The 9463-nt window shown below is 47.8% G+C and overlaps 2 protein-coding genes across 2 annotated transcripts; one reads left to right on the plus strand and one right to left on the minus strand.

Annotated features, from left to right (window-relative positions):
* Positions 1–2098: 2098 nt before the first annotated feature.
* On the minus strand, positions 2099–3005 carry FOXG_19471 (uncharacterized protein). Its single transcript, XM_018399688.1, has 2 exons — positions 2628–3005; positions 2099–2576 (listed from the first exon to the last, which is right to left on the minus strand). The coding sequence occupies exons 1-2, from the start codon at positions 2814–2816 to the stop codon at positions 2244–2246; spliced, it is 522 nt and encodes a 173-aa protein (XP_018243017.1). The 5' UTR covers positions 2817–3005; the 3' UTR covers positions 2099–2243.
* Positions 3006–7112: 4107 nt separating this feature from the next.
* On the plus strand, positions 7113–9463 carry FOXG_06936 (uncharacterized protein). The gene is made up of 2 exons (XM_018385576.1): positions 7113–7456; positions 7552–9463. Exon 2 carries the CDS (start codon positions 8787–8789, stop codon positions 9354–9356), a length of 570 nt encoding a protein of 189 aa, XP_018243018.1. The 5' UTR covers positions 7113–7456; positions 7552–8786; the 3' UTR covers positions 9357–9463.

The raw sequence follows: 9463 nt of genomic DNA on the forward strand, positions 1-9463 counted from the left end.
ACTTGATTGAGGCTGTCTTTGGTTTCCTGGATACCCCCCAGAGGAGTTACAGTATGTCTGAAGCAAAGGTCTGCGATCTCTCTTCACTACGCACGAGTTCCCGAGTGATGAGACAATGACTTGAAGATACAGTTGCCACGCATAAGACGCACGCTCAGCGTAGAACAGTGTGGTAAGCACCGACTGTTAACAGTACCGACACCGACCTGCTCAGATATGTTGATATGCTTACTAGTTACAATGGCGAGCAAACTAGATACATTTTGGTCATTTAATAAGGATCGCTTTCGTGGCTTCGTCAAGCATACAGTTACAAATCACCAGTAACCTCGATGCAGTGCACACCGCTACTCGTAGCTCACCATGAATGTTTTGGCGGACTTTGGCTGTCTAAAATGTAGCCTGACAAGTCAGCGCCACGACCTGAAGTCTATGAAGCGACAAGAGGGGATTTCAGGGATAGGAAAAGCTCTGGCGGTTGTTAAGTACACAACAGCCCTGTGGCAGGGGTACAATATGATACAGGGTTTAGCAGTAAAAATATGTGACATACACAATGAGTTGGTTGATAGTGCTGTGCTCTTATTCACGGCGCAATGATGAGGCCAAAAGGAAATAGTACAAGTCCGGTAACAAATCACAGCCTCATCCCTCTCCATAGCTCCCCGTTTGTTGTTTCTTCGCCGCTCCGCTGATATCTGATTGAGGCCCCCGTGCTAGAGTTGATGTGTGACAATACGAACAACTAGCGGCTGCAATTAGGATCAAGAATGGGCTAGCATGCTGATGCTGACGTAGGTCGCTTGTGACGCGGCTGTGAGCAAAGGCTCCGGGATGGAAGAGAGGCGTAGCAACATCGGTTGCACCTGCAGAGACCAACCTTGCGTAGAGTCCACACACACGAGACTTCCGTATCCTGGAGCCCACGGTCTTAAATTAGAGTCGCGTAGGCGATGCCAGTAGTGCGGGCTGGTGCTAGAGTCAGTGAAAAGTTTTAAAGCTGCAGCTGCATTTGTGACACAGCGGTGCTGTGAGCGTGTAGAGATGGATCCAGCGAAGTTTGACTTGATCTAGCATGTTGGATAACAATTGACAGGATACTGGTGTTCTGAGGCCATCGAAGCGGCACAAACTGTTGAGCATAAGTCTCTTGTATGTACGTGTTATGTGTGGCAAGTGTCTGTCTAATGCGGACCCAATATGTACATGATGAATCAGCGATACGGTATTGGACGATGAACCATCCCAGATTTGCTCATGTTCAAAAGGGGAGGCAAGGTAGGGACAACAGGGCTCGAGATATGCCATTCATGTCTTTTTCAACCCACCTCCATAAATACATTATCTTCACCATTGCCTTGATTTCGCTTGGAAAATAAATAGGTAAATCACCAACACTTTCTACGATGCGGCTCATTTCGAGTAGAATTGATGGTAAGTTTCAATACCCCAGCGAATTTGCGAATCGATCTTCGTGCCCATCTCGACTGCAGTCGGTCATGAGGCTGAAGTCTGAGCGAGACAGCATAAACACGTTAATTGGTGCCACCAATCAATTCAGTCTGTGGTGTAGCTCGTTTGTGCACGGGAGCATGCGAATGTGGCGTGTCACTGGAGCCCTGTGTGCAAGGATGAGATGGCGATGCGCTTCATATACGGTTACCGTTAATGCACACGCTCAGCCATCGTGAAGAATAACTAGGTAGAACCAGCAACGTAGACATGCACACTGGCTACTAAGATGCATAGGTCAGACAGCTTTGAGCGGTGCATATCAGCTCTGATGTAAAGAACACATATAGGCTAACGTTACTAGGTGGTAGCATCGCTATTCAAAGACGCAATCTTGAGCGACCTTGCGGTGCCTGGCATGTAATCTGACAGGTCTATCACCCTTTGGGGTCTCTGAAAATGGAGAAGGAAGGTAACAGGAAAGGCTCCGGCGGTTGCCAAGTAGACACCAGCTCACCGGTAGGGAACCGGTATGAAACAAGGCCCGTCGTCTCATCCGCGCTGTCATTAATGCTGTGTCCCCGATAGCTGGGATAGGTCCCGGAGTGTAGGCCGAAGTGTGATAAGCTAAATTTAATACTCTCCTAAGAGGGGTCAAATGACTCAATTGTGTAGGATGGGAGGCCCGCAGTTAGGGCAGGTAACTAATAATAGCACTATTAATGGCTGCAACACGCGGATTGGCCTTTACACAGCCACCGCTGTTTATTCCTATGCTGCTATTTAAAATCCTACTTCTTCCCGGATCTGATGATAGGGCCATTATGTTGCGTTCCCTTAATCTCGCTATTCCCGTCTGGAAGATTGTCACTTATTTTCGTTGAGCCACAGATCATGCTGTCGTACGTAGTAGTCGTCGATGTTTTGCCATATCCCCCGGCGTGATAGACAATATCACCATTGTGCTGATCACCGGGTCCAAACTGCACACAGTCCTTATACATAACATGTCGCTGTTCAGAGTTGGCTTGGCCACTATCAGGTCCTACATAGCGTATTTGCCCATTATGTTGCAGCCCTCCAAAGGCGACGTGACGCTCGTGAATAACCGTTTGGTCCGGTGTCTGCTTCATAGTTAATCTCTAGAAACACTAAATTCAGCTCACTCATATTACCTTCTGACTACCATGAGTATGTGGAAAGGTACTCGGAGGAATCCCATAACTCTCGAGTATTGCAATGAACATGTCACGTATTTCTGCTTCTTGGCTTTTGTAGGGGTGATCTGATTCATTGCGTGACGTTGAGTCGGGGTTGTTAGGATCCCGGGATGCATCCGCAGTAGGCTTTGGGGTGAGAGTCATTGGAAATATTAGATAGTTGGAAATGGTGTTGTTGGTGGGAGGAGAATTGAATGAGAAGAACAAAGTAATAAGGGCAAAAGGTTTGACTTTTATATTCACAGGCTCAGCCTTGATAGTGGACTACTCCACAGAGCTTTCAAAAGAATACGGAACAATAGGGATATGTAACAAGCTAAACGGCAAGGCCTCATTTTCGGGGTGGTATCATGCAAGCCACAGCTTTGATCTCTCACGAGGTGGGCTGATCGTGGGGCTGTTGACGAAGAGGGTGTTGTCCGAGCTAGTGGCGGTGGTTGGTATACCTGTTGCAGGTCGCCGGGATTACAAGTGTGCAAAACTTGGCCCTGATTGACCAAGACTTGCCACCTTAGATTTCTTTGAAGGGTTATTATTTATATTAGAAGTAATAAAATATAATAAAATAGTAAAATATTTAGAACTTTAAAAAGAATTTTATTTAATTTTATTTATATATATTTATAGGATATTTAGAGAGATAATGCAGATATAAGTATTCTGGGGCTTGTACCAGCGCTAACATTTATAACCCCGGCGACCTGTACATTTTTGTGAGCACGAATTGATACGCTACAGCCCGCAGGGATCTGAGATGTTAGCGCGAGACCAGAGTTTGCCACTTCAAGATATATTCAGCGATGCTGTACCCTTGGTTCTTGTTTTGTTCGAGAACTTACAAGTAATACACCACAGGCTATATTCTGGACACGTAAGATGCGCGCTCGAGATACCCCCTGGACACCATCCATTCGAGCCGCCAAGAAATGCGGATCGGTGCAATCGCTACTAAGCCAAACAGTATCTGGTATCACTAGCGGCTGGACAGCACACCGCTCTAAAATGATACAACCTCAACACAACAATTCATTGTTACCCCTTGAAGTCTTCAAAGCGCAAGGAGAGAACAACAGAGATAGTGCAGGGTCTGGCGGTCGTCAGGTACAAAACAGTTCATCAACAGGGATGTCGCGTGAAACAAGGGTAATCGCTTCCCGTGGGCTCTAGCCAATGCCCCGCTTCCGGCGGCTGGATCAGGTTCCGGCGTGCAGGCAAGGTGAGATAAGCTAAATCGAATGACCTCTTAGTTGAAGTCCCACTGACGAGCGTTTATATACCGATCCAGGTTTGGACCAACTCATTTTTCAAACCCCCGGACGCCCTCGCAGCTATGATTTGGCGACCGGAAAGAACTGGCTGGCCCTTGAATCAGCGACCTTGTATCCATGTAGAGATTTTGTTTTCTCCGCTCTCGGGAAAACTCAACTTGGTGGCCCTGTTTGCGAGCACAGAGCAGAGTTGTAGACATTGGTATGGAACCCCAAATTCTGTCGAGATCTAAGCTCTGCCAACCAAAAAAGAACAAGAAGAAAAAGGCAAGGCTCAGTATGGAAAGCCACGGCGTCTTTTGGATGCTAGGAGGCCAGCCAACTTTGAGGCGCAACACTAAACTGTTGCTGTATTCTGTGGGCATATGTGTGAAACAAGTGGAGCATCTATGTGAACGTTCTCTAATACCAAGGCGGCGCACAAGACCAGCTAATTTTGTATTTGCCAATGAAGAACAACAAGCGGTAAAGCAAAGTGCAAAGTTCAAATGTTAGCTTAACAATTGAAATTACACCATACAGTGAGGTCTACCTCTAGCAGGGTCTCATCTACTCATACTAGGAGCCGAAGGCCTGAGGACTACGCAGGAGAGACGTTCGGCGGGAGAGATATGGCTCAAGATCAAGTGTTCATACATTTGGATGTCCATGTGGCATTGAGTGCCAAGGAGGTTGTGGTGAGGATATTGCACACTGCTTCTAAATGCCGGGTTGCATTGGAGTTATTGGTCGAAGTATGTGTGATTGCTCAGATAATAAATGTCACACCGCTTCGTAAGTGATGAACAGAGACCAAGTGGATGGCCAACCTACCCTCCTGAATACGAACCCTATCGCTTAATTACATGGATCGGCACATCCAGTATCATGAAATAGGGAGTACTTTGAGAGATATACAGTTTTAGCATTCAGGCCAGCAATGCGGCCGTGTCGGGCCTCATCACGGCGATGACCCAGCCACCATAATCTAAGTGAAACGACTTCTATTGCATTCTAATAATAACTAAGTGGCGGTCAACTTCACGTAGCAGAGAGCATAAAAGACAGCGAAATCCTATGGAACTTCGTAGATGCCTTATTATACAGTCCGAATACAGCCCCCCTCTTTCTCTGAGATAACCTGTGAGTCACGTGCGACTCCAGAAATGGAACCTTATCTTCTTTCCCCTGATGGCTTGATATCGGTGCCAGAGATCTTTGGTCAGAATGGCATACGAGACAACGGGCCGGTCATTGGTCCTAGTAGTATTGACTATGGAACAGTAGTGGGTCTAAAGGGTAAAAGTATGAATCCACGAACCAAAACCTAGGGATGTTTACTAAGATCTTGTAGAGATGGTTTTTAGCTCTGGATCAGACCAAGTCATCGGGAAGGCCTCCCAGGCAGACTATTTTTATGCAAACGGAATGGGAGCGATGATGTCCCTCAATATACCAGAAGGTTTCGCATTGGTTCTTTCTTATCGAGCTCGATACTTCCGTTTAGCGATTTTTTTAGTGGGTGAAAAGCCCTATTGCGTTACCGCCTTCAAGATCACACATGACGAATCAATAGAATGTCTTCATTCTAGATTGACCTATAACATCCAGCCAGAAGAAGTGAATCCACGAGATTTGAATACCGGCAAGGAACGTCAACTGGTCACTCACAAAGTCCAACCCAACCAAGGAAAGGTTTGTGCTGTGGCATAGTCCATTCCTTTATTCTCGCTTACCTCCATGTAGATTATAGCGACTTCCGGGCCTCTTCAAGAGACTTTTGATCATACACTCTTCCAGTCAGGTGGGGTTGCTATGTATGGATCCACAATGGTGAGATCGAGCGATCCGAAACATGCCTATCGGATAAAGTGTGGGCCGATTTCGACATAAAGGAGAGTCTGATGGCACTTGAGAACGCACGGGACAGAGGAGAGTACTACAAAGCCTTATATGGCCTATGATAGTGGCATTCAGGTACTGCCCTCTTTGTCAAGGTTTATCCTAAGTAACAATTGACGATGGCGGATCGGAAATATTGTACCAGGTTGGAAGCCGTTAAGTAGACTCAAATCATTGAATACTAGTAAAGCCCCTTAATAACAGTCATCCGACTCCTATCAGGAAATGAGCATGCAGCTTCCTGGCTGATTTACCTAGTGATGCATAAGATAGAGTGACAAGCTAGAAATCTGCCTGTCGTTCAAGTTCCAATAAAAAAGTCAGTGGACGAGTCCTAAATTTCAAGGGACGGAAGACCGTAATGACGGTGAACGAGGGTACAGCTATGGCGTAATTGAGATCGTGACCAGTCATGGGAATGGGAGTATATATCTCGGACCACAACACCACAGTGGTAATGAACCACGTTTACATGTCGTTGACAGTGTCTTTTAAAGCTCGTGTTTCTCTGCATGCTGCCTGTACGACATCGTTCAGGGGGCTTGCAATCCCGTCAACGCACTAATCGTAGACGTAGAGCTTATCAGAGTCTCCTTCCGAGCAGAAGACAATTCTCTTTTTGGACTTGCAGACAACCTTGCGCTGTCGAAGGCTTTGACACTTTCAGCAAGCCACCCCACTTGAGATAGCCCCTCAACACGTGCAGAGATATTCTCATCAACGCCAGCAAGGCTGAGCAGATACTAGACACAGTAGTGAGTGCAATGCTGAATGCCTTGTCCTTGCCCAACTGTGAATTACAAACGGGATAGAAAGTAGAGGTTCAATAGCCCACAATTCGAGATCGCTTGGTGTGCATGGGGAATGCGAATTTGCGTACGTCAATCCTGGATACTTCGCAACCACGCCAGCTTGTGAAAACGTGGTGAGGGGTCGCTGGATGCATCTTTCTGCCCTCGCAAACCCGAGAAGCGATCGGAATGACGTTAGAGATTGCCATGCCCATGCGGCTCGCATGAAACGCGTACCTGCATTGCGTTCTAGAGCCGTGCGTAGCGAGGCACACCGCTACATACGGGGTTCCGTTGTCGCTTACCTCATTCCCTGTGTTACTCCAGTACATCCACGACCCCAAAATTTTCAGCTTCTCCACTACAGAGTCGTCGTATTGCCTTTGGACCCGCGTTCCGTCTGCCCCGGCGATTGACAGCCCGTACTGAACGAACCCCCACTCGCGACGCCCTTCTCATTGGCGCCCACGGTACATGTTTGTCGACTCTGTTTTAAAAGTGTCGATTTCGGCCGGTAGAAAGGACATGGCGGCACAACCATCACAGGAGATAACCGTGTTTATTGGCCTCATTCCCAGTCCAATTTTTTCAGCCGAACCGCTGTTGTCGAATTCCAGGTTGCCAGAAACATACAACTACCAGCACAACGCGATCATTCACTGCTGATTCCTCCTCCGCGATATCCTGGCTTCGATCAACCCAGCGCTTTGGCTGAAGGTATGAGGGAAAAGCGGGAATATGCCCATGGTTCGTTTGCGAGTGGTTACGGAAGCATGAACTCGCCATATCATGACTATCGTCTGTACCGAGATGAGGGTTATGCCAGTTACTCATCTACTGATAGGTATGGGTTATTATGCGCCAAGCATTGGTGCAGCTCAAGCATTCAATTGCTTGACCAATGCTTTGGGTGAAACAACTAACAGCGTATACTCACAGGTCCCCAGAATGTGTTCCCACTGGCTTTGGCCGCCTCCACAACCATTTTCAGTTTCAATCCCCTGCCGATATTCATGGAGACGCTCTCAAGCAGAAGCTTGACCAAACCCGTTCTTTGGGAACGCCACGGCCCCAATCGTTCCTAAGGTCATCGACAAACGAGCTCCTCGCCGGAAGTCCTTTTGCGGAAGGTCAATTTCCTCCAGTTCTCAGAGTGCCAGTTCAACTTCCTATCCGGCGCCAAGTTGTTCTAGGGTCTCCTGCACGGCTAAGCGATACATCAACTCACCTGCCATTTCGCCTCGAAGCACTCCCTTCTTCCATGTGGACAAGTCACCAAATGATAGCTCCGATATTGGTCTCTCATCCCGAACAGTAATGAAAGGGGATAGCAGTGACGATGCCACTTCAACACACCTGAGCTACGATTTCACTGTGGGCATGGAAATGGAAGATGGCCAATCACTCAAGCGACCACATGCGGACGACTCTTATGCGCTAGGCGGTCAAAAGAGAAAGGCAACCAGCCCCAATGACGAGCACTTGCTTCCCATGCCATCAGATACGTCTCGCCGACGTGACTTAAGCTCCTGTGGGTGTCCCCAAGGCCGCTTCACCTCTCTTCCTCGAGTTGCTACGATGCCTCCAGTCCATACCTCGCGAAGCAACTCATATATCTCGACCATGTCAATGTCGGTGCACCCTGCTGGCCTGGCGACTGCCAATTCCTTCGGCCGACAACTCAACCCAATCCCCCGAACCTCCACTTCCGGCTGTAAATTAATTCTTCCCCAGACCATCTCAGATGCTAGCACACGTACGGTTACAGAAGTGAAGAAGCCAGGTGGGACTAGAATGCAAAGCTTCTACATGTGCGAGTGTTGCCCCAAGAAGCCCAAAAGATTCGAGGCGATTGAGGACCTCGAGTAAGTCAGATTTGTTCTGATGAGTATACTTATTTCGATAGTGACCACTACACAGTGCTCACGAGGCTGAAAAGCAATACAAATGTTCATTCTGTGGCAATCGTTTCAAGGCTAAGAACGAGGCAGAGCGACACGAAAACTCGCTCCACGTGCGCCGCCATTCGTGGTCATGCTCAGCTCTCTCCGAATACGATAAGGCTTTTCAAGAATCTACTAACAGACCTGGCCAAGCTGACATCTGCGGCTACTGCGGCGATGAGTTTCCACGATCTGGCTGTGTCCCTGGTACGGGTACCTTGAGCGGTGGTAATGCGCCTAGACAGGCGACAGACCAGGACTGGGATGAGCGCATCAGGCATCTTGAAGAGATACACAAATTCAGAGAGTGCAACTCGTCCAAGAAATTCTTTCGAGCGGACCACTTCAGACAGCATCTCAAGCACAGCCACGCGAGCACGAGTGGAAAGTGGACCACCATGCTCGAGAATGACTGCATGTTGGACGAGGACACAACGCCTCGCTAAACACACCAGTCCAGTTGTTCTTCATGAAACCTTCATCTGCAAGGCTACAGATGCAAACTATGCCTTAAAAGAGGATTACTTGGATGGCGGACGAAATACACAAATAGCGATGTGTCCAACAGCACACCGTTTTCATAGAGAGGATCACTACGTTCATTGTTCGAAAGTCGCGGGGTTCCATAAGGACAATTGGAGCCACAGCTCTCTTGACCAAATATTTGCCAGGAATCCTCAGAAGTCTGTTTCTGTACGTCCACGGCTCCCTTATCTCTCTTTCGTACTACTCACATTGATCCATCAGTCCCAAATTGATACAAATCTAGCCGCAGTCTGCTGTCAAGGAAACAGTTGTTGATATACCCGTCTCCCCTGTCTTATCTTCAAACGCTCATGACCGAGTCCAGTAACACGGCATGCTGACGGTCAATGATTGATCACATGTGATCACATCCATGTTCTTGA

This window comes from Fusarium oxysporum, chromosome 3 (assembly GCF_000149955.1).
Source record: "Fusarium oxysporum f. sp. lycopersici 4287 chromosome 3, whole genome shotgun sequence".
Taxonomy (NCBI): domain Eukaryota; kingdom Fungi; phylum Ascomycota; class Sordariomycetes; order Hypocreales; family Nectriaceae; genus Fusarium; species Fusarium oxysporum.